Genomic DNA, 21504 nt, shown 5'->3' on the forward strand with positions numbered 1-21504 from the left:
CACACACACACACACACACACACACACACACACACACACACACAATCCTCCTGAACGCAATCCTCCTGCATGCACACACACATGCAATCCTCCCGTATGTTCTCTCTCTCTCTCTCTCTCTCGCTCTCTCTGCTCCTGCGTCTGAGTAGCTTGGGTTACAGGTGTGTCCCACCAGGCCCATCTTTTGGGTTTGTTGTGTTTGGTCATTGGTTCTGGGGACTCAGCCCTGGGCCTGTTGCAGGCTGGGCAGACACTGTAGTAATCGCTCACACCTCCAGGCCTCATTTCCTTTTATTACATTTTGTGTGTGTGTGCGTGTGTGTGTGTGTTTGTCTGGTCCTCACAGCACGGCTCCTCCTATGATGAAGTGAGTAAAGTTGGCTTGACGCTGAGCCCTGAGACCAGGTTGCCTATGACGTGACCAGTGGGCAGGGATGCCCTGGCCACGGGAAGATCAGGGCTCCAGGCAGGATGGAGCAGTGAAAGGATTCGTCCTGCTGCTCAGAAGGTTGTGTAAGTTAAACCTGATAATTGGGATGGGAAAATAGCACAGTGGTGGAGCCCCTGCCTAGAACCCCCCAGTGAAGGGCTGGGGGTGGCTCAGGGGTAGAGCCCCTGCCTAGAATCCCCCAGTGAGGGGCTGGGGTGTGGCTCAGTGGTGGAGCCCCTGCCTAGAATCCCCCAGTGAGGGTTGGGGTGTGGCTCAGTGGTAGAGCCCCTGCCTAGAGTCCCCCAGTGAGGGGCTGGGGGTGGCTCAGTGGTAGAGCCCCTGCCCAGAATGCTCCATTGAGGGGCTGGGGTGTGGCTCAGTGGTAGAGCCCCTGCCTAGAATCCCCCAGTGAGGGGCTGGGGTGGGGCTCAGTGGTAGAGCCCCTGCCTAGAATCCCCCAGTGAGGGGTGGGGTGTGGCTCAGTGGTAGAGCCCTGCCCCACACACATTGTTATATTCACACACATTTCTCTCTGAGTAAGTTTGGGAAGTCAAAAATAAATAAACACAATGTGTGAACTGGGAGGCTGAAGCGACGGCTCAGCAGTTCGAGCGCTTGCTGCTGAGGTAGAGAGCCTGAATTTGAACCCCAGGCCCCACATCAGGTCACGCACAGTCAGTTGCTTCCCGGGCTCCAGGGACTTCCGTACACTCGACTCCCACTTGACAGCAATCACACTCACGTGCACACACACTCTCTCTTTATTAAAAAGAAATAGTCTCTTTAACAAAAACCTCCGACAATGTACGTTACAGTGACAGTTCTGTTCCCGGGGACTCCATGAGGACCCGGGTCCCTTGGGTGAGGCCACACAGTAAGTCATCATCCAGTGGTGTGAGCAATCTTGGCGTTTGCACAACTCCGCCGCCCAGGTCTCAGCCTGTCCCCCCGCCCCTCCCGCCACCAATAAGTGTGGCTTTACCTGGGTACTGTGCTGTTCGCCCTCTTTGTCTTTTCTCTTCTTTGCTGCTTTGCGAGGGTCTTTCTCTAGCTGTCTCCTAATGGTGTCTTCTCTGGCTCAGCTTCTCCTGGTTCAGCTCTGAGACCCTCCCGCCTCTGTGTCCCCAGATGGGAATAAAGGTGTGAGCCACGCCCAGCATCAAATTGACATACTGCAACACTTAATTTATGTGTGTGTGAGTGTACGTCTGTGCGTGGAGCGCACACGCCACGGCATGTAGGTGGGGGTCGGAGGACAGTTTTAGGAACTGGCTCTCCTTCCACCGTCCGTGGGCTCCGGGTATGGAACTCAGGTCGTCGGCCTGGTCAGCCAGCACCCCTCCCCACTGGGCCCTCTCTGCGGCCCAGCGTTTCCACTTAGACCCTGCGCCATCCGTAATGGCATTCACGGACAGTGAGCACCCGGAACCAGGCACACTCCTTTTCCTCCCAGGGGCGGTGTTACGCGGGCAGCAATCTCCTTTTTTTTTTTTAATTTTTCTGGGTTGTTGGAAAAATGTCGAATCGAGGTTGTGAGATCTAAAAGGAGGGTTTCTTTTACTAATCAAAATGTACCACTGGAAATTTAAAAGAGAAAAAGGAAGCTAACCTTCCTTCCCACTGCATTCCCAGAATCCTTTGCAACATGCCTATTCGAACCCCTTTCACATGGTGTCTGAATTATGGATTTACCGCCTGGCTCTCTCAGAGGCTCACAGATTCCTCAAGGGCAAGGAGATCTTGCATTCCTCCTGAGAAGATGTTGTGTGAGAAGATGTTTATTTTCCCACACTTTCTCTAGCGTCTGTGAACCTGAGGTGAGAATTGTTTCCTAGTGGAGATGCTGAGTGTATGCTTACACGAACCAGTCAGACGGGTATGTAGGGAGTTGCTACAGTAAGATTTTGTGGCGTGTGTGGCTGGAGTGAGTGAGGGATGGGCCTTGCCAGTAATAGTGCCCTGGTTGCGCTGGGTCCCGGAAGTTGGTGACTCTGTAAGCCCGTGTATTACACCTGTGTCTGCCACACTACGCTCAGAGTGTGCACCCCTTAGACTCTCCCGGTGAGGGGCTGAGGCTTGAATAGTGCCTAGAATTCCCCAGTGAGGGGCTGGGGTGTGGCTCAGTGGTAGAGCCCCTGCCTAGAATTCCCCAGTGAGGGGCTGGGGTGTGGCTCAGTGGTAGAGCCCCTGCCTAGAATCTCCCAGTGAGGGGCTGGGGTGTGGCTCAGTGGTAGAGCCCCTGCCTAGAATCCCCCAGTGAGGGGCTGGGGCGTGGCTTAGGGTCCTTACCTAACACATCTGTGACCCTGCACAGCACGAGAAGAAACACAGCAAAAGCAAAAGCACCAGAGCCTGGACGACCAGCATCTACCCCTCTACCTACACGTGTGTAGGGTTGGGATGCCCGGCCTGTGACCTGTTTTGTGCTTCCTGTGATGTGGGTGTGAGCCACGTTCTTGTCCCTCTCTCCTGGGGCCCTCCTGGGCTGCTGTAGCTGTAGCAAACACAACACACTTTGGCATCTGAGGCTCAACGCCCATAGAGCCCAGGGTCAGGCCTCTGTGACCCTGAAGTCCAGGAAGGACTATGGGAAGGGAGCAGCAGGCGATTAGATTTCGTGAATCATGAGGCGGGACAAAGATCTTCGTGTGCTCTGGGGTGGAGCCCAGGTCTCAGAACCGTGCTAAGAATAGGGTGACTTTGTTGATTCGTCTTATCTTTTACGATCCTACTGAGGTCAAGAAGAAACTGAGGTTCAAAAAAAGAAAAAAAGAAAAAAAATAGCGCACCTGCTCAGAGTCACTCGGCAAACACAAGCGCCACAGCTGGGGAGATGGCAAACATCGGGACAGGGGGCATGGCAACCTGTGACCCCAGCACCGGGGAGGTGGGCATAAGAGAGAGAGCCCGCCTGGTGCTGTCATGGGATGCACCTCCTTACCCCTCGGACTGGCCTTCTGAAACAGATCGCGCCACTGTGAGGTGCAGGGTATGAAGGAGCTGGGGTCTGGGCTTTCTAGGCATCTTTATTACGTATTTGGGTTGTTTGTTTGTTTGGAGACAGGGTTTCTCTGTGTAGCCCTGGCTGTCCTGGACTCGCTCTGTAGACCAGGCTGGCTTCAAACTCACAGAGACCCCCCTGCCTCTGCCTCGCTGAGAGCTGTGGTTAAAGGTGTGAGCCACCACGCCCAGCCTCATGTTTGTTTGTTTGTTTGTTTGTTTGTTTTTTAAGTATATTTATCATTATTGTGTGTGTGTGTGCATGCACGCAGGTGTGATGGTGGGGGCATGAGGGGGTCACAGGAGAGTGTTTCGGGGCTGGTGCTGTCCTTCCACCTCTAGGTTACAGGTTGTCAGCTTTGTGGGGCCAGCGCCTTCATCCACTCAACCACCTCAGGAACCTCCCTAGCTCTTGTTTCGTGTGTGTTTGTGGATATGTGGAGTGTGCACGGGTATTCACCTGTGTGCATATAAGCATGTAGAGGTCAGAGGTCAACATCAAGTGCCCTCCTTGAGGATCTTTACTATTTACTTATTATGTAAACAATGTTCCGCCTGCATGGACACCTGCAGGCCAGAAGAGGGCACCAGATCTCATTATAGATGGTTGTGAGCCACCATGTGGTTGCTGGGAATTGAACTCAGTACCTTGGGAAGAGCAGACAGTGCTCTTAAGCTCTGAGCCATCCCTCCACCCTCTGCTTTTTTTTTTTTTTTTTTTAAAGAAAGTGTCTCACTATGAAACTCCAGATGGCTGCCTAGAACTTGTGTGGGTCAGGCTGGCCTCAGACTCACGGAGACCGACTTGCCTCTGCCTGCTGAGTGCTGGGATTAAGGGGAACACTGCCATCCAGCTCTCCGCTTAGTTTTACTTTTTAAACGTGTTAATCACTCTGCTTTACCTGTACGGGTGCATGTAGTGCTCACGAAGACCAGAGGAGGGGGTCGGAGCCCCCGGAACTGGGGTTCCAAGCAGCTCTAAGCCATTATGTGGCTTCTGGAAACTGAGCCCAGGTCCTTCTAACTGCTGAGCTGTTTTTCCAGCCTCTGTTCATGTATTTTTGAGACAGGGTCTTCCTGGAACCAGGAGGTCACTGGTTCTGCTAGGGTTCCCCCACCCCACCCCACCCCGCCCCCGTAGAGCCGGGCTCTGTCCGGTACTGTCTCCCTTGCACTGGGCTTCCACCTGGCTATTTACACTGGTACTGGGATCTGAACTCAGGTCCCCTGGTGTTTACAGACTTTCATATTTGCCGGTGCTAGAGATGAGCCCCTCACACACTCGAGGCTCCCCCTCCATCGCTGACTTCCAGCCCAGGCAGCAAAACACACTACCAGTTGTTATCTCTACGATCTGGCAGTGTAGGAAAAAATAAAATACTTCCCATTTCCCAGGGAAGGAGATTGAGGGGTGTGGCCGTGCGGGTCTGCAATGCAGCACTAGGAAGGCAGAGGCAGGAGGATGGCTGTAAGTCTAAGGCCAGCTATGTATTGAGATTCTACCTTAGAAGAGAGAAGGAAAAGGAGGAGGAAGAGGAGGAGGAAGAAAAAGAGGGGTGGAAGAGAAAGGAAGAGGAGGACGAAGGGGAGAAAAAAGAGGAGGAGGAGAAGGAGAGGAGGAGGAGAAGGAGGGAGAGGAGGAGGGGAAGAAGAGAAGGAGAGGGAGGAAAAGGAGGAGGGGAGAAGAAGGAAGGGAAGGAAGAGGGGGAGGAGAAGGAGCGGGGGAAGGGAGGGAAGCCTCTAGCTGTGGCTGGAGTGTAGCTTGCCTGAGGCTGGGGTATCCAGAGCGACTGACAAACACATCTGGGGTCCTGAGGCGAAGGGCGAGGGTGGGGACCCCTGCTCTTTTGTCCTTCCTGTGCTTCAGTGTAGAGGGAGGAGTGGGGAAAGCGGAGGCTCCTTTCTTCTTGTCAGTTTGCAAACCCTCCTTACACACTAGCTACGTCCAGAGTGTGGCAACCCTTTTTACTTAGCGAAATTATTTATTTAATTAAGGGACCGCCCCAGCCCTTGGTTTCTTCAGACAGTCTTTGCTCCGTAGCCCAGGCTGGCCCTCAGCTCTCCGTCCTCCTATCTCAGCTTCTTCGGTGCTGGAATTTAGAGGTGCGTGCCACCATTTCCAGCTGCTTTTCCCTTCCCTCTTTTTGTGACTGTGTGTGTGTGTGTGTGTGTGTGTGTGTGTGTGTGTGTGTGTGTGAGATCTACATTTTCCTGCGCACGTGTATACAGAAGCCAGAGACGCACACAAATTATCTGCTCTGTGGCCGATGGATCCTCGAGAGACAGGGTTGATCGCTGAACCGGAGCTGGGCTGCCAGCAACCCCACCAGCCATCCTGTCTCTGCAGGGCACACGGCCATGCTGGGCCTTTCCGGTGGGCCCCGGCGCTCGGAACTCGGCTTCTCCTGCTGAGCCATCTCTCCAGCCCTGACCTTTCCCAATAAAAATGTTTGATTTCTTTCTAACGATGGGCATGTGTGAGTGTCTCACCCTCTGTGGGAGGATGTGTGTGTGGTTACGAGGTGCCCACAGAGTCAGGCTCCTCTTCAAGGATCCGAACCTCTGAGTCATGTCTTTCCAATCTGTCTATCAATCTATCTATCCATCGATTTATCTACCTATCTGTCAGTCAGTCTGTCTGACTGTCTATCTATCTTCGATCTTCCCGTTCATGCAGGGTCTTGAATACACCCCAGGGTAGCCTCCAAATTTGCTTTGTAGCCGAGGATAACCCTGAGCTCCTGATCCCCCGCCTCACCTCCTCAGTGCTTTCACAGCTGTAAACAGTGGGAAAGGACCAACCCCGGGCTTCCTGGGGTACAGGGCAAGCACCCCAACCCCTTGGCTGTCCTTATGGTGGCCTTTGGCCAGCCGGACTCCAAGGTGTCCGGATCTTAGTTCCAGCTTGTATTTGTTGTTCAGCGGCGCGAGCTTTTCCACCGAGGTCCCCGGCTCCTGGGGCAGGGGGCGTGTCCTCTTTCCTCCCTCCTTATCTTGCAGCTTCTCTCTTCCCAGGGGTCGGATACATAAACGCACCCAGCTCTCTTCTGGCGCGTCGTCACCATGTCCCCGCTGTGCCCGCTGCTGCTGGCTCTGGCCCTGGCGGCCGCTCCTGGCGCCCATGCGGCCTGCCCGGTGCCCGCAGACCTGAAGCACGCGGACGGGACGCGGACGTGCGCCAAGCTCTATGAGAAGAGCGACCCTTACTACGACAACTGCTGTCGGGGCCCCGTGCTGTCCGTGGAGCCCGGCGCCGACCTGCCCTTCCTGCCCTCAGGCTGGGCCAACTCGGCGTCGTCCCTCGTGGTGGCGCAGCGCTGCGAGCTCACGGTGTGGTCTCTCTCCGGCAAGCGTGGCAAGACGCGCAAGTTCTTCGCCGGCACCTACCCGCGCCTGGAGGAGTACCGCCGGGGCATCTTCGGAGACTGGTCCAACTCCATCTCGGGCCTCTACTGCAAGTGAGTCTCTGTGGCCTTAAAGCTCCGAACCACCCTACCCAGCCCCACCACCCAAGCCTAAGGCTCCCGCAGAGTCCAGAGACCCCTGACTCACTAAGGCAGGCAGGCTCCCCCTGGAAACGGTTCCCGGAGGCCCTGTCTGTCTCTGAGTGCACCCCAGACTTGCCCTCTCATCCTCCACCTTATGCCCCTTCTCCTAGTCTCTCAGGCTAGGACACCCAACCCTACTTTTGCCTCCATTCCAGAAGCTCTCCCCTTCGGTATCACCCTCTGCTCTCCCCTTGCATGAAGTTTCCTGGCCTGAGAATAGGGAACTCATTAGTTCCTTTGGGGTCCCTGGATCCCAAGCCAGCACTTCCCATTGCATTTGAAAGTCCCTACACCCAACTCTCAGACTTAAACATCCTCTCAGGCCTCAAGACCCCAGGCCCAAGTCTTGAAGACTCAGCCTATTCTAGACCTCAGCCCCCAAACTGTTTCCAGATTCCCAGGCCCAATCCTAGGGGTCCCCGAAGACTTCAGGTATCTTCTAACCCACGGTAGCACCATCCCCCAAACAGCCCAGCATAACTGCTCAAAAAATCACCAGCCCCCAAAACCTCCCAGGATGCCAAGCTCCTTAGCCCAAAGCCTTGAACCTTCTTCCCCGACTCCCCCACATGAGGCCTCTCTGCCCTCACATGCCCAGCTGGGAATTCCTGTTTCTGTTGCAGGTGTAATTGATGCCCTGGGGGCCGGTCATCTGTAACTCCGCTCAGCACTGAGCTGAACCCAGCCTGACCTTGGGGATTGCTGTGGCCCCGGAGAACCAGGAGACAAGATGGCCTCCCTGTAATACAGCCCTTGTGAACTTAAAGCCCTGTGTGCCTTCTGCTTGTGTTTGAGACCCAAGTCCACCCAGGCCTGGATAGCCTAGGAGAGAGCAGAGTGATGAGGTCTGGGTCAATGCATACTGGAGACCCAGCCTTAGGTTCTAACTTGGGGTTAGGGGTGAGCAAAGGCATCTGGGGAGCAAGGGAGAACATTGCTCTATAAATATTTTTAAGTTCCTTGTTTACTTCTGGTAAATATCCCTCAGCCTCCTGGGGAGCTACAGACCTTACCATTCATGCCCAGAACATCAGAATCATTCTAGGACCTTGTGCCAGGCTAGAGCCATGCTGTGTCAGGTGATATGGTAGAGTCAGGGGCTCTACCATGAGCCACACCACAGCCCCTCACTGGGGGATTCTAGGCAGGGGCTCTACCACTGAGCCACACCCCAGCCCCTCACTGGGGGATCCTAGGCAGGGGCTCTACCATAAAGCCATACCCACAACCCTCTCTTTACTTTTTATTTTGAAACAGGGTCTCACTAAGTTGCCCAGGCTATCTTTTAACTTGAGATCCCCTTACCTCAGCCTCCTTAGTAGCTGGGCTTACAGGCCGGACTCTGGGTTGTTAATTACACTCAATGTTTCCTCCCTGACAGACGGAAGACACTTCCATTCAAATTTTTGTTTGTGCTCAGGTTGTGATCTCTGCCTCACCTCTGCCCCAGGCATGAGGGCTCTTAATGGTGGTCTGGTTTGGGTGACCAGACAGGGTGGTGGAGACAGTGTCCTGGACAGAGAGTCATGGGAACCGCTCTGCAGGGATGAAATTCAGGGTAGCTTGGAGACAAGCCTGGGATCTGGGGAGAGTCTAAGCCTTAAGGGATGAGAGAATGGGTAAGTGGGAATGCTTCAGGGGTGATATAAAAGATCAGCTGTCTGTGAGATGGATTAGCAGGTAAAGGGGCTTTCTGCCAGTCCTCACAAGCTGAGTTACAGTTCAGTGACCCACAGGGTGGAAAATTAGAGATCACACCGAGATGCAGACTATAACCTCTGCTACTCAAGAGGCTGAGGCAAACTTGAAAGCCAGTCTGGGCCACTCAGCTAGACCCCTCCTCAGAATTTCTTTCTTTCCTTTCTCTCTCTCTCTCTCTCTTTTAAAATATTTATTTATTTTATGTATATGAGCGCTCTATGCCAGAAGGGGGCATCAGATCTCACTATAGATGGTTGTGAGCCACCATGTGGGTGCTGGGAATTGAACTCAGGTTCTCCGGAAGAACAGCCAGTGCTCTTAACCACTGAGCCATCTCTCCAGCACCCTACCTCAGAATTTCAATAAAAAGGTTTCTGGGATTAGAGAACTTGTCTAGTGTACCCCAAAGAGCCTGAGTTCAATTCCCAGCACTGCAGAAAGAGGTTAGAGGGCAATGTCAATGTGAGAGATCCAGAGGTCGCAGAAGTACCCAGAGGTAAAAGGTTGGCTGTGTGGGTGAGACGCGAATTGAGGAAAGTCTCGTGCACAGAGAGCAGGCAGACACTGGCCTCTGAGCGTGTTCTCTTACGCCCACTCTCCGAAGGTTTATTGAGCACCCACAATGAGGCCAACAGAGGCTCTGCAAGGGACGGTCCTGTCCAGGGCCACACATTCACGGCAGCCTGGAGATGTCAAAGAAGACCCACCCGGGCAGGGAGAAATCGTTAGGAAGGAACTGAGGGCAGAGAAGTGAGAAAGGTGGGGCCAAGGGTCAGGGGGATGACGAGGAGTCGGGAAAGTAAAGAGGGGTCAGCGAGGTGATGAGGGGTCAAGGGGTAAGGGGTGAGGAGGGAGGGGTAAGGGAAGAAGGAGGGATCAGGGGCATGGGGAGTGGTCAGGCGGTGAGGGGTCAAGGAGTGAGGAAGGGTCAGAGAAGTGAGAAGGGTCAAGGGGGTCAGGAAGGATCAGAGAGGTGAGAGGTCAGGGGGTAAGGAGGGGTCAGGGAAATAAAGAGAAGCCAAGGAGTGAGCAGGAGTCAGGGAGGTGTGGAGGGTCAGGGGATGAGGAGGGTCAGGAAGGTCAGAGGGGTCAGGGGTGAGGAGGGCTCAGAGGATGAGGAAGGTCAGAGAAGTGAGGAGGGCTCAGGGGGTCAGAGGGGTCAGGGGTGAGGAAGCTCAGGGGATGAGGAGGGTCTGGCTAAGCACCCACACACAGGAAGGGTGGGAAGCATCATAAACCCTAAGGGTTCAGAGGTGACAGACGCCAGCGACTTCCAGGGGCTGGAGAGCCCATCAGCGGTCACTCCCGAAGCTGCACGGACACAGAGGAATCAGTCACCCTCGTCCTCCGTAGTCCCCCGGGCTCCATGAGGTTCTTGGCCTTGTGCTGGAAGTGGACAAAGCGCACGCCGGGACCGTACTGGCGGAAGACGTGGGACACCTGTGGCGGCCCAAGGTTAGGAAGAGCCCCACCAGGGTCCCACAGCCCACTGCGGCCCCTCCTCCCTCCGCCCAAGGACTCAGCTGCCTGGGCAGGGCCTGGCAGCGCATCTCACCTGAATCCAGCGGCCAGGGGGGCCTCTCCCGTTGGTCCGAGGGGCCACGTGGTGCTGGGCAATGACCGTGCGGCGGTCAGCCGCCAGCAGCCAGACGTGAAGCTCGTACACACACTGGTCCAGGCGGCTATCCTCGAACCTGGGGGAGGAGCAGGCTCTCAGTGCCCGGCACCCCAGCAGCCTCTCAGCCCCACGCCCCGGTCATAGAATTCTCCAGATCCAGCGTCCCAGCCCTGGACTGGCAGAGCCCGAGACAGGCATATGCCCTGTCCGCTGAAGCCCACGGCCTGGTCACCAACAGTGACTGCTACATATGTAGAGAGGTGCAGGCAGAAGGTGAGATGGGGATAAAGGAACAGCCTGGGCCAGGGAGAACCGACCACGTGACACCTGAAAGATACAGGGGTTGGGTCCCGAGGAGGATAGAACCCGGTGGTGCTGATGATGTTGGGAGGCGGGAAGCCTTGGGTGCAAGCCTGGCAGCCAGGCAGGGCGGGGCTCACCAGTCCATGATGGTGATGTCGGGCTGTTCATCATCCAGCAGCTCCTCCCACAGCTTCTTGGCCAGCAGGTTCACACACTGCTCCTTCACAGTCCAGCTGCCCAGAGTGAGGACATGGGTCTGGCAATCCCATAATCCCCAGGCCTCCCAGGGAGCAGGAAGCACAGTCTCAGGGTCTAGGGACAGCAGGAGGCCCTCCCCCACACACTGCCCCCTGCAAATGAGGACCTGACAATCTTGGTTCCCAGGAGACTCTGGACAACAGGATACACAAAGCTTCTGTTACCAATGAAAACTGACCCTTGAGTTGATGGCCTGATCCAGGCCTGGAACTCAGCTACTTTAGTGGCTCAGTTAGAGGATCAGAAGTTCAAGGCCTGCTTGGGAAACTTAGTGCAACCCTTTCTCAAAATTAAAAGAGAGAAAGACAACAGGGGCATGGCTCAGCAGTAGGGCACCTACCCAGAATGCCTCAGTGATAAGATGGGGTCATGGTTTCGTAGTGTAGTAGTGGAGCCCCTGCCTGGAATCCCCCAGTGAGGGGATCGGGCTTAACTCGGTCCTAGAGATTCGGCTACCTTCCAGGAGCTGGACTGAAGTTAATAAAGGATCCGGGTGGCTCTCTCCCCGGCAAAGAGAAGGAGAGCAAGGCTTATCAAACACCTCCTGGGAGCTGGCCGGGCTTCCCGGGCGCCTATGCTGTATTTCATAGGCCTTCTGTTATGACTGACGCTGTGACCAGAGCGAGAGGGGGGAGCCTCTGCAGGCGCCTGAGCGAAGAAGGCTGGGGGAGTTAGGAGCGTGATTCCCTGTCCCCGCTCCTCCCCCGCTTCCCCCCCTCCCCCGCCCTGTGGCTACTCACCTGAAGGGCCCCTGGAGGTTCTCCGTAGTGATGTACCATCCGTGAAAATTGCCTGGCCAGTGAGGAGGGCAGAGCGGCTGGTGAGACACCGGTGCGTGAGGGCACCCTCCTCCCTGGCACAGCCCCCGGGCTTACCCAGCGCCTGCAGGGGTTTCCGGGTGGGACCCGTCGGGGGAGCCGGCTGGTAGATGTTAATGCCTGAATCACACAAGGGAAGACGCCTCAGGCCAGTGCCCACCTCCGTGTCCTCCTACCCCTGGGTTACCCTGGCCCGGGTAGACCAGCCTAACAGCGACTGAGGGGGTCGGTGGGCGTCTACGCTGAGTCTCTGGAGCTCTGGGGGAAATCCAGAGAAAGGGAGCGAGACGCTGGCAGAGGGGAGGGAGGGAGGGAGGGAGCAGAGACCCTCGGAGATGCAGAGTAGAGACGCGGAGCCACAGAGGTGCAACGGCAGACAGACAGACGGCGGCAGGGACAGAAGCAGCGCCGCAGCCAGCGAGGCGGAGGGGCCGTCCCGGGCTGCGTCCGCACCTTCGGGGTTGGGCGAGCTGAGCAGGTTGCGGTAGAGCGGCCGCTCCAGGAACAGCAGCTGCCAGCTGAGGCTGGGGGGCAGCTCCAGCCTCCCGCTCAGGGGCCCCCATTCCTCCACCAGCAGCTGCCTGGCTTCCACCTCGCTCGGCGCCTCGGGCCGCGGGGGCTCGGGGGTCTGCGGGGACGCGGGAGACCTCGGGGACGGCGGCGGTGGCGGGGACTGGGGATGCGGGGGCAGCTCCTCGGGGCCCGGGGCCCCCTCGGCTTCGCTCCCGCCGCCGAGCGCGTCCCTGTCCGGTGTCTTCTCCATCCCTGCGGCTTGGGCTTTGCACGACTGAGCCGCGGTTCCTAGGATCCAGGTTAACTGGGGGTGGAGGGGCGGGCCAAGCCATCGGGATTTAAGAGAAGGCGTGTCGGGGGCAGGATCTGAGCCCCGGGGGCCGGCCTCCTCCCTCAGACCCGGGGATGCCGGAGCCAGCGCCCTCCTCAGGCCCAGGGGTCCAGGCCCTGCCCCCTCCGACGCTCATTCTCCGCCCTAGTTTCCCCAGGGCTACCCGAGGACCTGGCCTGGCCCCTGGGGCTAATGTCAAGCGCTCTAATGATGTGTGTCCTCCTCCTCAAGGCTGGCCTGGCAGGACTGAGGCCAATTACCACCCCCTTTCGTTCCTCCCTCATCCTCATCCCGTGTGGGGCTGGTAAAAGGCAGGGGTCAAACCTCGACCTCTCTCCAGGGACCCAGCGTAGGTTACTCGGACTTTCGTTTCTATTTTTGTCCTGGAGAGCAAAATGGGTTAAACGGAGTGAGGCCAGAAGCAAAGATGGGGGCGCCAGGGGTCTGGAGGCCCCCCACTGGCGGTGGTTAGTTTTCCTGGGTGATTGACTGTGTCCCTTCCTGCTTCCTCCCTCAGAGAGGACGGGCACAGTGGAGAAAGGACTTCGGGGCGTGAGGAACCTGTAGGACGGCTTCCTGTCTGATGCCCCATGCCCCTCTTGCCCGGTCTGGTTTGCCCTGAGCAGAGCCAGCGGAGGCAGCGAACGCTGGGCCTCCTTGCCTAAGGAGGGCTCCTTGGCCTGGCTCTCTTAAACTCCTTTCGCTAACAGAGAGGAGGAGCGTTGAGACCGTAGGCAGTTTATAAACACATCTGGGGCCTGAACCCCTCAGTCCTAATGTCACGCTCGGCCGGGGCCAGCTACTACTTACTGTCTGCTTGCTTTGGGGGCCTTTGTCTTTTGTTTCCAGACAAAGTCTTATGTAGCCCAGGCTGTTTTCCAACCTGCTGTGTAGCCCAGGCTGGCCTTGCTGCTTCTAGCTGCCGAACGATGGTAGCCAAGGTTGTGCCAGCCCGCCCGGTGTGTGCCGCCATTGCTATCCCCACGCCCCCAGGCCAGGCCCGCCCCACACGTCCACACACTGCCCATCCTTCGGACTCAGAAAGCAAGAAGCCTCAGACACTGGGAAGTGGGGCCCGCACCCCAGCCGGGAAGTGAGGTAAGCTGTCTCCACATCTCCTTAGGAAGTCCACCCTCTTGTTACACCCATCTTGTCAATGAAGAAACAGAGACACTGAGAGGCCTAGTGACTCACAGCACGTGTTGGAGAGGAAGTCTCGGGTATTCGGCTCAGCGGTCAGATTTAAGCCGGTCACACCGCTGTGGACCTCAGATGGCTCTGGTTACTGACCGGCTTAAACCGGCTCAGCTGCGCTGAAGAGCAGCCTCTCCGGGCACACTCGGGAACAGGCAGGGAAGAGGGCCCGAGGACCCTGAAGAGCTCGGAAGTCACCGGGGCCCTAGCAGGGGTAAAGTGACAAATGTCCCTTCCAGGTGTCACCCTGCCACACCTCGGCGGGTCTCCAGAAAACCCCAGCAGAGCCCTCGGCACACCCAGGACCACAAACACGCCCCTCCCCCAGCTGCCCTCCCGCAGGCCTGTCATGGGGTGGGAGGAGATGAGTGAGGACAGAATCCAGGGCAGGGCGTGGCTGCAGCCTGCAGGGACCAGAAGGAGGAACCCCATCCCCAAGACCAGAAAGAGGCGTTCTTTTCCTTCTAATTCATGCAGATATGTTTATATGTTTGTAAAATGTACTTCAATCGTATTCTCCATCATTATCCTAACCTACCCCTACCTTCCCTCTGGACAAAACTAATACGCCTATGCACTACTTTGATGTCTTTTATTTGTTTGTTTGGTTGGTTTATTTGTTTGAAAATATGTTCCTATGTAATCCAGGCTGTCCTCAAATTCCCTGTGACAGTTTTAGGCTGTCAAATGGCTTGTTGAGTACACTCTTCTGTGCTGTAATGATAAAACCTAGGGCTTTGTGAATACTAACCAATGTTCTATCCCCTCACTGGGGGATTCCAGGCAGGAGCTCTTCCACTGAGCCACACCCCAGCCCCTCACTGGAGGATTCCAGGCAGGGGCTCTACCACTGAGCCAGACTCCAGTTCTGTCTTGGGCTTGTTATTTCCTTCTTGCCTGAGCCTCCATGCTCAGTAGTTCACAAATCCCAGGGCTTGTCTGATTCACTAGGGAGATCCCTTGTTCTACCACAGAAGTCTGGGATGGGCCCCAGAACCTCAGAGAAGCATGTTTGCCTGATTACGAGGAACCTGGGTGTGCAGCCTGTGCCTTGGCAAAGCAGGTAGATTTCAACGCTGAGTTTCCAGCTTCTGCTTCTGCCACCGAAAGGCCACGAATGACCCGAGTATGGCATTTAGCAAGAGCCCTGAAAGCACAGGTTCACACAGCGCCATGCTGGTCATGGTGGCTCCAAGCTGGGCGAGTCCATGTGCACACACACACCCCGTGTGAATCAACACTGGGGGTATAACTGGGGTCACAGGTTCCTGTATTAGGGGCATGTCTCCATCCTGGCGCTATTAGATGGTGTTTAAACCTGTCAGAGGTGGGGACTAGTAGGACACCCTCTGGTCTCCAGGGCACACCCTGGCTGGATGAGCTATCCAAAGACACAACAACGCAGATGTTTGGATGGGTCTGAAAATCCCTGTTCAGAATAATTTATTATTCTTTTAAGACATTCTTTTATTCTTCTTTTAAGACTGTCTTTTAAGACAGTCAAAATAACAGTACCTATGGTATGATTGCGTTTACATAAAATCCTAGAGCTAGCATCAAAGAAATCATATTGATGGCCATTAGAGACTAAAGGAATTCCAGCCAAGAGGCGTAAATGAAGTTTCATGGGCAGTAGGAAGGCTTTTTTTTTTTCTTGATACAAGTTCTCACTGTGTAGCCCAGGAAGGCCCAGAACTCACAGAGATCCAGCTGCCTCTGCCTCCTGAGTGTTGGGCCTCAAGGCGTGAGCCAACATGCCCAGCTCGAAGTTCTGTCTTAACTGTGGTCATTACAGACACAAGCGTTCGTCAAAATGCATCTAGGTGTATTTTGAATGAGTGTGTTTATCACATCTCAATTATATCTTGATAGGAAACAAAGCAATCAAGAATCCAGTCATTTTCTCTACACTCTAATTAAGGGGATTTCTACAAAGCCAACAATTAGAACATAGGTGCGACAGTGAGCCTCATGAGCCAGTGTTCACGTGACAAAAATAAAATCAGCATTTGTCTGAGTTCTCCCAAAGGAGGCCTGTGCTAGCTTACAACTAACAGGACTGAACTGGGGTGTGGTTCAGTTTGTAGGGTGCTGGCTTAGCATGCATAGAATCTTGGGGTTGGTCCTCTGCAGTGCAGAAAATAGAACGTGGTAGGTTACACCCCCCAGAAGATGAGGACAGAAGTTTAAAGTAGAGAATTCAGAAACAGCCTTGGAGTACATGAGACCCCAAGAGAAATAAAGGAAGGAAGGAAGGAGGGAGGGAGGGAAGGAAGGAAGGAAGGAAGGAAGGAAGGAAGGAAGGAAGGAAGGAAGGAAATAATATCACAAATACCTGGAAACTAGTCAAGTTAGTAACAGGAGAGTTTATTTTGGCTCACAGTTCTGGAGGCATCAGAAGTCATCTTTGGCCTTGTTGATCGAACCTGAAGTGGCACTCTGAGGGGATCTTTTGGTGATGGAAGATCTTCACCCCAAAGTTGGGAAGTAAATGCGATCAGTCCAAGAACCAAAAGACCTTCTTGCTAGAAGCATGACCCTGTAAAGGCTCCACAGCCACCTGGGAGAGCTGCTCTGGGGTCCTCAGCCATTACTGGGGATTCCAGGCAGGTGCTCTACCACTGAGCCACACCCCAGCCCCTCACTGGGGGATTCTAGGCAGGGGCTCTACCACTGAGCCACACCCCAGCCCCTCACTGGGGAATTCCAGGCAGGGGCTCTACCACTGAGCCACACCCCAGCCCCTCACTGGGGGATTCCAGGCAGGGGCTCTACCACTGAGCCACACCCCAGCCCCTCACTGGGGGATTCTAGGCAGGGGGTCATCCACTGAGCCACACCCCAGCCCCTCACTGGGGGATTCTAGGTGTGTGTTCTGCTGCTATACTCCACTCCCTTTTTCACTTTATTCTGAGACAAAGTCTGACTGGATAGCTCAGGCTGGACTCCTGGTTTATCAGCACACCAGACTGAACATCCGATTAGTAACAGACCCCCAGGGTAGCTCTGCTGCTATGGTCTGGGACTCCTCACATAGCGGATCACTGTACCCCAAGAGGCTCTGAGTTCTGTTCCCATAACCACAAGAACAAATCACGTGAATCACCATGCAGGCAGGGAAGGCTGCCTGGACTCCACAGTCCCCAACCCACTGGCGTTGGCTTAGCTTCACCCTCACTGCTCCACACTGTGCTGTCGTGCTTTGTTCCCACTTCACGGCCCCCACACGTTCACGTCCTCCTGCCTGCAAGGCGTTGTTGACTATCTGGAAGCTGTCTTGAGCCTGTCACACACCCTTAATCTTTCCTACCAGCCTGTACCCACACTGACCTGTGCCGTCACACCTTGCCCTTGCTTATTGCCCTCACTGTGAGCCATGACTGTGTCTGAGTATGTGGCTCTCTGGGTCACCATCTAGCTCACCCCGATAGAATGTCGCCTTGCCAGGGCAGGGCCTCCACAAGCTCTGTTTACTGTTTGTCCCAAATGGGCTGTGGCCGTGCATGCTGGGCAGGAAGCACTCGAAGACCAGATGTTGCCCTGCTGAGGAACCGTGTCCGCACAAACTGAGTCCATATCTTCACTCAGTTGCAAAATCAGTGTGGGACCCATGAGTCCAGGTCCTGTGCCTGCTGGAGGGCACCACCTAGGCCTGGGAAAGGGCATAGGTCAGAGGTGCAGGAGTAGGAAGCAGCAGCTGGAAGGGAGGTAAAGCACATTGGGGTGAGTGTTGTTTGACGCGGGGGGGGGGGGGAAGGCGTGGTCCAGCTCTGCTCTGCAGGGCAGTGTAGGCATGCATCCAGCCCCTGACTACCCCGTCTAAGAGTTCTGCTGCTCAGCCACACCCGCACTGGGGATTCCAGGCAGGGGCTCCGCCCCTGAGCCACACCCCAGCCCCTTACTGGGGGACTCTAGGCAGGGGCTCTACCACTGAGCCACACCCCAGCCCCTCACTGGGGGATTCCAGGCAGGGGCTCTACCCCTGAGCCACACCCCAGCCTTACATTGTGTGTGTGTGTGTGTGTGTGTGTGTGTGTGTGCATTTTGTTTTGTGCAGGTTCAGGCACAGGAGTCCCACAGTGTGTGGTGGTCATGGGCAAACCTCAAGTGTTAATTACCTTCCACCTTGCTTGAGATGTTGCAGACCCCAGGCCTGCAGGTCTACGAGCTATCAGGGATTCTCCTGTCTCCACCTCCCGTCTTGCTGTAGGAGCACCGAGGTGACAGAAACAAGGTACAATGTCTTGGCCTTACTTGGGTTCTGGGGATTTGAACTCAGATCTTCATGCTTACACAGCACAATTACCAACCAAGCCATCCACTAAGCCCCGTGGCCTTTGTTATTCTTTTAGACGGAGGTCGTGGCTGGCGGCTTTAGAGCTTTCAGCGCATGGTCCCTACTGTCACTGGTCCTGGGATCATGAGATAACACACCAGAAAGCAGCCAAGTTTCTGCAGATGGGTAGCCTGAGAGCTTGCATTTCGTGGGTAGCAAGTCAGGGCCTCGTGCTTGGCCTCTCGGCCTCTGGGCTCTTCCTTCTCCAACCCAGCTGGCGGAAACCAGCCCTGCCGGGGTTGCTCGCTTTCTCTTCCCAGGTTATCTGATCAGTGTGAGTGCAAGTATTTCTGAAACTCGACTATCACAGGTGAAAATTATTTAATTATTTCATTCATTTTGAGTCAGAGTCCTCACTGTCCCAAGCTGGCCTGGAGCTCTCCTGCCTCAGCCTCTTGTGTGCTGGGATTATGGTTGTGTGTCCATATGTCCCCTGTAAGTGAACTGTCTTGATTTTTATATTAGCAACAATTCTTGTCTTTATTTTTTTATTTATGTTCTTGTTCTTTTTATAGTTTTACTTCAGATGCTTTTTTGGGGGGTCTATAGTCTCATAGGCTACTTTTTAGTCATTTCTTTTGTAATTAAAAAAAAATTAATGATAATTCTTGTTTGTTTGTATCCCAGCTATAGCCCCCTTCCTCGTCCTTTCCCAATCCCACCCTCCCTCTTCTCCTCCCATGCCCCTCTGGTCATTTCTTGGTCATAGCCTCTCATTGCTATGACCACACCTGAGGTGTTGGGGGAATGGGCATTATGGGAACGAAATGGTTAATATCGTCAACCTGACAGGGTCTAGAGTCAGTGAGGAAGACAGGCCTTGAGTGCACTCGAGGGGCCATGTGTGAGTTGCCATGCCGGTGCCAGAAGTTGGGTCCTCTGCAACGGGAGCCAGTGCTCTGAGCCACCAAGCCATCTCTCCAACACTAGACTGCTTACTTTCATTTTATGTTAATCTTCTCGTAGCTTTGTGGTGCTGGGAATTAAATCCAGGGTCTCATGAACATTAGGCAAACACTCCGCTGACTTACACAATAGCTTAAAATTAAATCGCCACACACAAATGCCCTGGGGTTCCTGGTTTGGACAGCACAAAACTAGGCTGCCTTTTAAAAATTTAATATTTTTATTCATTAGTTTTTGTCTATGTCAGGGGACAATTTATTGGTTCTCTCCTTCCCCGATGTGGGCCCTGGGGATGAAACTCAGGCCAGCGGGCTTGGAGCCCAGCACCTTTACCGGTGCGCCATCTCCCAGCCCCCTCTGGAGGGGCACTTTTCTTCCTCATTGCCTTGTGGAGGTCACATTTCTGGTAGGGGTCAGGGGTTGGGGGGAATCTTCTGCACACATCTTATCTGCCTCTGAACTCTTTGATGTGTCATTAAGCCACAGTTCCCTGGGTCAAACCCAGGAAATCAATCAGCCACCGTGGTGGGGCTTCTCAAGGCCGAGGCACAGCAAGGAATCCATTTTCCAGCCTTGCCCCGGGCTTGGCCAAAGACCACACCTGACCAATGATGAGACAAGTCCTTAAGGGGGACTTCATGTCCTTAAGGTCTTCACGTCCCCGGCCGGAGGGCAGAGGGAGGCTGGAGCACCCGCCACTTGAAGACAGAATCCCCGTTTGGTTTGGTGTTTAGCACGGAAAGGTTGCCTTGTTTCTGGGGCTTCCATAATGGAGCAGACATGAGTTCCTTGTTGACATCCAGATTGATGGGCCCACCCAGGTTCTGATTCAGCCTGGGCGGAACCCAGGAAATCAAATTTGCAAATTCTCAGGGTGGGCCAGGGATGAACACTTCAGAGCTGCGCTGGTCTGACCAGTTTCCACCATTTGTTTGAGCTCTTGGCTCACGGCCTGCTGGCCTGCAGAACCATCTCTGACCCGCCCGCCTGACCCTGGGCCCCTGGCCCCACTGCCCACCCAGCTGAGCTGATCCACTGCTTGGAGAGTGTGGCGTGTGGTCAGCTGCATTTGGACAAAGTGGGTAATTTCATCTGTGCTGCCACCGCAGGTGGCTCTACCACGTGTTGGCCTTGGGTTCTCCCTGCTCTGTGCAGCCTGGAGGTCCCAGGAAAGCACACCGTAGGAGCATCCTTGCCAACGTACCAAGACTCTGTCAGGAAGGACACTTGTTTGAGTCCAGGGCTGGCAGCTGGGAGGAGTCATTCTGCTCTGGCCACAGCGGAGGTGTGACCTTCTGTCCTGGGTTGGGATACCACCACAGACCCCGCTATTCCCTCCAGCCACCCTCCATCCTGCCTGCCCGTGGGCCTCTGGGTGATTGGCCTTTCCGCTCCTCCAGCCTTCCTGATACCATGATTGACATCCCTGTACTGACCTCGGTTGAGACAGTCGGGAGATTAGGTGACCCTGACAGCAAGTGGCTGGCCCTTAGGGACATAGTCTGCACAGGAGACAGAGCTGGGAGAGGGATGGATGGGTCTCTTGCAGTCCCTCTGTGAGACCCAGAACCACCCCTTCAAAAGGCAGGGACAGTGACAAGAGGCGAAAACTTTGAGCAGGGCAGATGGCTTCTGACCCTGGGCCATGTCCTCACCTGTAGCACGGGACCCCCTTCCCCCAGAGGCGTCCAGTGCCAACAGGACCCCGGAGAACTCAGGCCCTCTCGGCAGGGCTCCGGAATGTTCTCAGTCCTTCCCTGGGTCGCCAGGCCCCTGAGCAGAGAGGGATGTTCCCTTGGTCTGGTTCTCTGGGGTCGAGGTTCCTTTAATGTTCACTCTGGCCTCAAGCTCACAGACTCGCCTGCTTCCGCCTCCCAAGTGATGGGTTAAAGGCTCCATGTCCAGCTTACCTTTCTCTTGTGGTCCCAGGCAGCCTAGCTGCCATCCCACCTCCCGGCTGAGTTCCCATGACAGGCACACGGTGGCAGGGCTGGCATTACTCGGTGCTTGAGACTGGAGCCAGGGCACATACTCGTTGGGCCACATCCTCAGCCCAAGGTGACTCTCCCCAGAGCGGCAGCCAGGCCTTAGGCTTATTTATCTTCAGGCCAATGTTGGTGTTGCTTTCTGTCAGTGTGGGCCGGTTCCTAACAGGGAGGAATTCACTCCAGACCCCCTTTCCTAACAGCAGTAGCTGCTCTCACACTGCCATGTCCCTATCTGTAAGGCCCCCGGGAACCAGACACCCACCACAAGCAGATCCCCACTGTCTGCAGGCCAGAGCTGCCGTGTGGCAGTAGACATGGGGTGAGCCAACGTCCACGTGCCCGGGTACCCACCTGCCCATCACTCCCTGACTAGCTGCCTCTGGGGAGTTTTGGAGGCTTTGATGGGTCCTTAGAAGGCAAAGGTAGAGTGAGGGCTGCTAGGGCATCCTTCTCCCCACTGTTGGGTTTGGAGGGCTCTCCTTGGATAAGTGTCCCGAGCTGCAAGCTCTAAGCTACTCAGCCTCAGTCAACCCCAGAGCGCCCACCTGCCATTAACTGAC

The 21504-nt window shown here is 55.3% G+C and overlaps 2 protein-coding genes across 2 annotated transcripts; one reads left to right on the forward strand and one right to left on the reverse strand.

Moving 5' to 3' along the window:
- Positions 1–6446: 6446 nt before the first annotated feature.
- On the forward strand, positions 6447–7744 carry Sycn (syncollin). The gene is made up of 2 exons (XM_055594954.1): positions 6447–6888; positions 7602–7744. Exons 1-2 carry the CDS (start codon positions 6494–6496, stop codon positions 7609–7611), a joined length of 405 nt encoding a protein of 134 aa, XP_055450929.1. The 5' UTR covers positions 6447–6493; the 3' UTR covers positions 7612–7744.
- A 1513-nt stretch (positions 7745–9257) lies between these two features.
- Positions 9258–12826, reverse strand: Nccrp1 (NCCRP1, F-box associated domain containing). Its single transcript, XM_055594956.1, has 6 exons — positions 12130–12826; positions 11734–11796; positions 11599–11650; positions 10738–10833; positions 10235–10373; positions 9258–10119 (listed from the first exon to the last, which is right to left on the reverse strand). The coding sequence occupies exons 1-6, from the start codon at positions 12437–12439 to the stop codon at positions 9979–9981; spliced, it is 801 nt and encodes a 266-aa protein (XP_055450931.1). The 5' UTR covers positions 12440–12826; the 3' UTR covers positions 9258–9978.
- Positions 12827–21504: the final 8678 nt, after the last annotated feature.

This window comes from Psammomys obesus, unplaced genomic scaffold (assembly GCF_907164565.1).
Source record: "Psammomys obesus unplaced genomic scaffold, mPsaObe1.curated_primary_1811, whole genome shotgun sequence".
Taxonomy (NCBI): Eukaryota; Metazoa; Chordata; class Mammalia; order Rodentia; family Muridae; genus Psammomys; species Psammomys obesus.

What these genes read in the sequence shown, in the direction of transcription:
- Sycn (XM_055594954.1), top strand. Translation starts at nt 6,494, where the DNA reads ATGTCCCCGCTGTGCCCGCTGCTGCTGGCTCTGGCCCTGGCGGCCGCT.
- Nccrp1 (XM_055594956.1), bottom strand. Translation starts at nt 12,439, where the DNA reads ATGGAGAAGACACCGGACAGGGACGCGCTCGGCGGCGGGAGCGAAGCC. An exon ending in AACCTCCAGGGGCCCTTCAG is followed by an intron (nt 10,834 to 11,598) that starts GTGAGTAGCCAC and finishes CACTCTGGGCAG; the next exon opens with CTGGACTGTGAAGGAGCAGT. An exon ending in CCCCTGGCCGCTGGATTCAG is followed by an intron (nt 10,120 to 10,234) that starts GTGAGATGCGCT and finishes GGGCCGCCACAG; the next exon opens with GTGTCCCACGTCTTCCGCCA.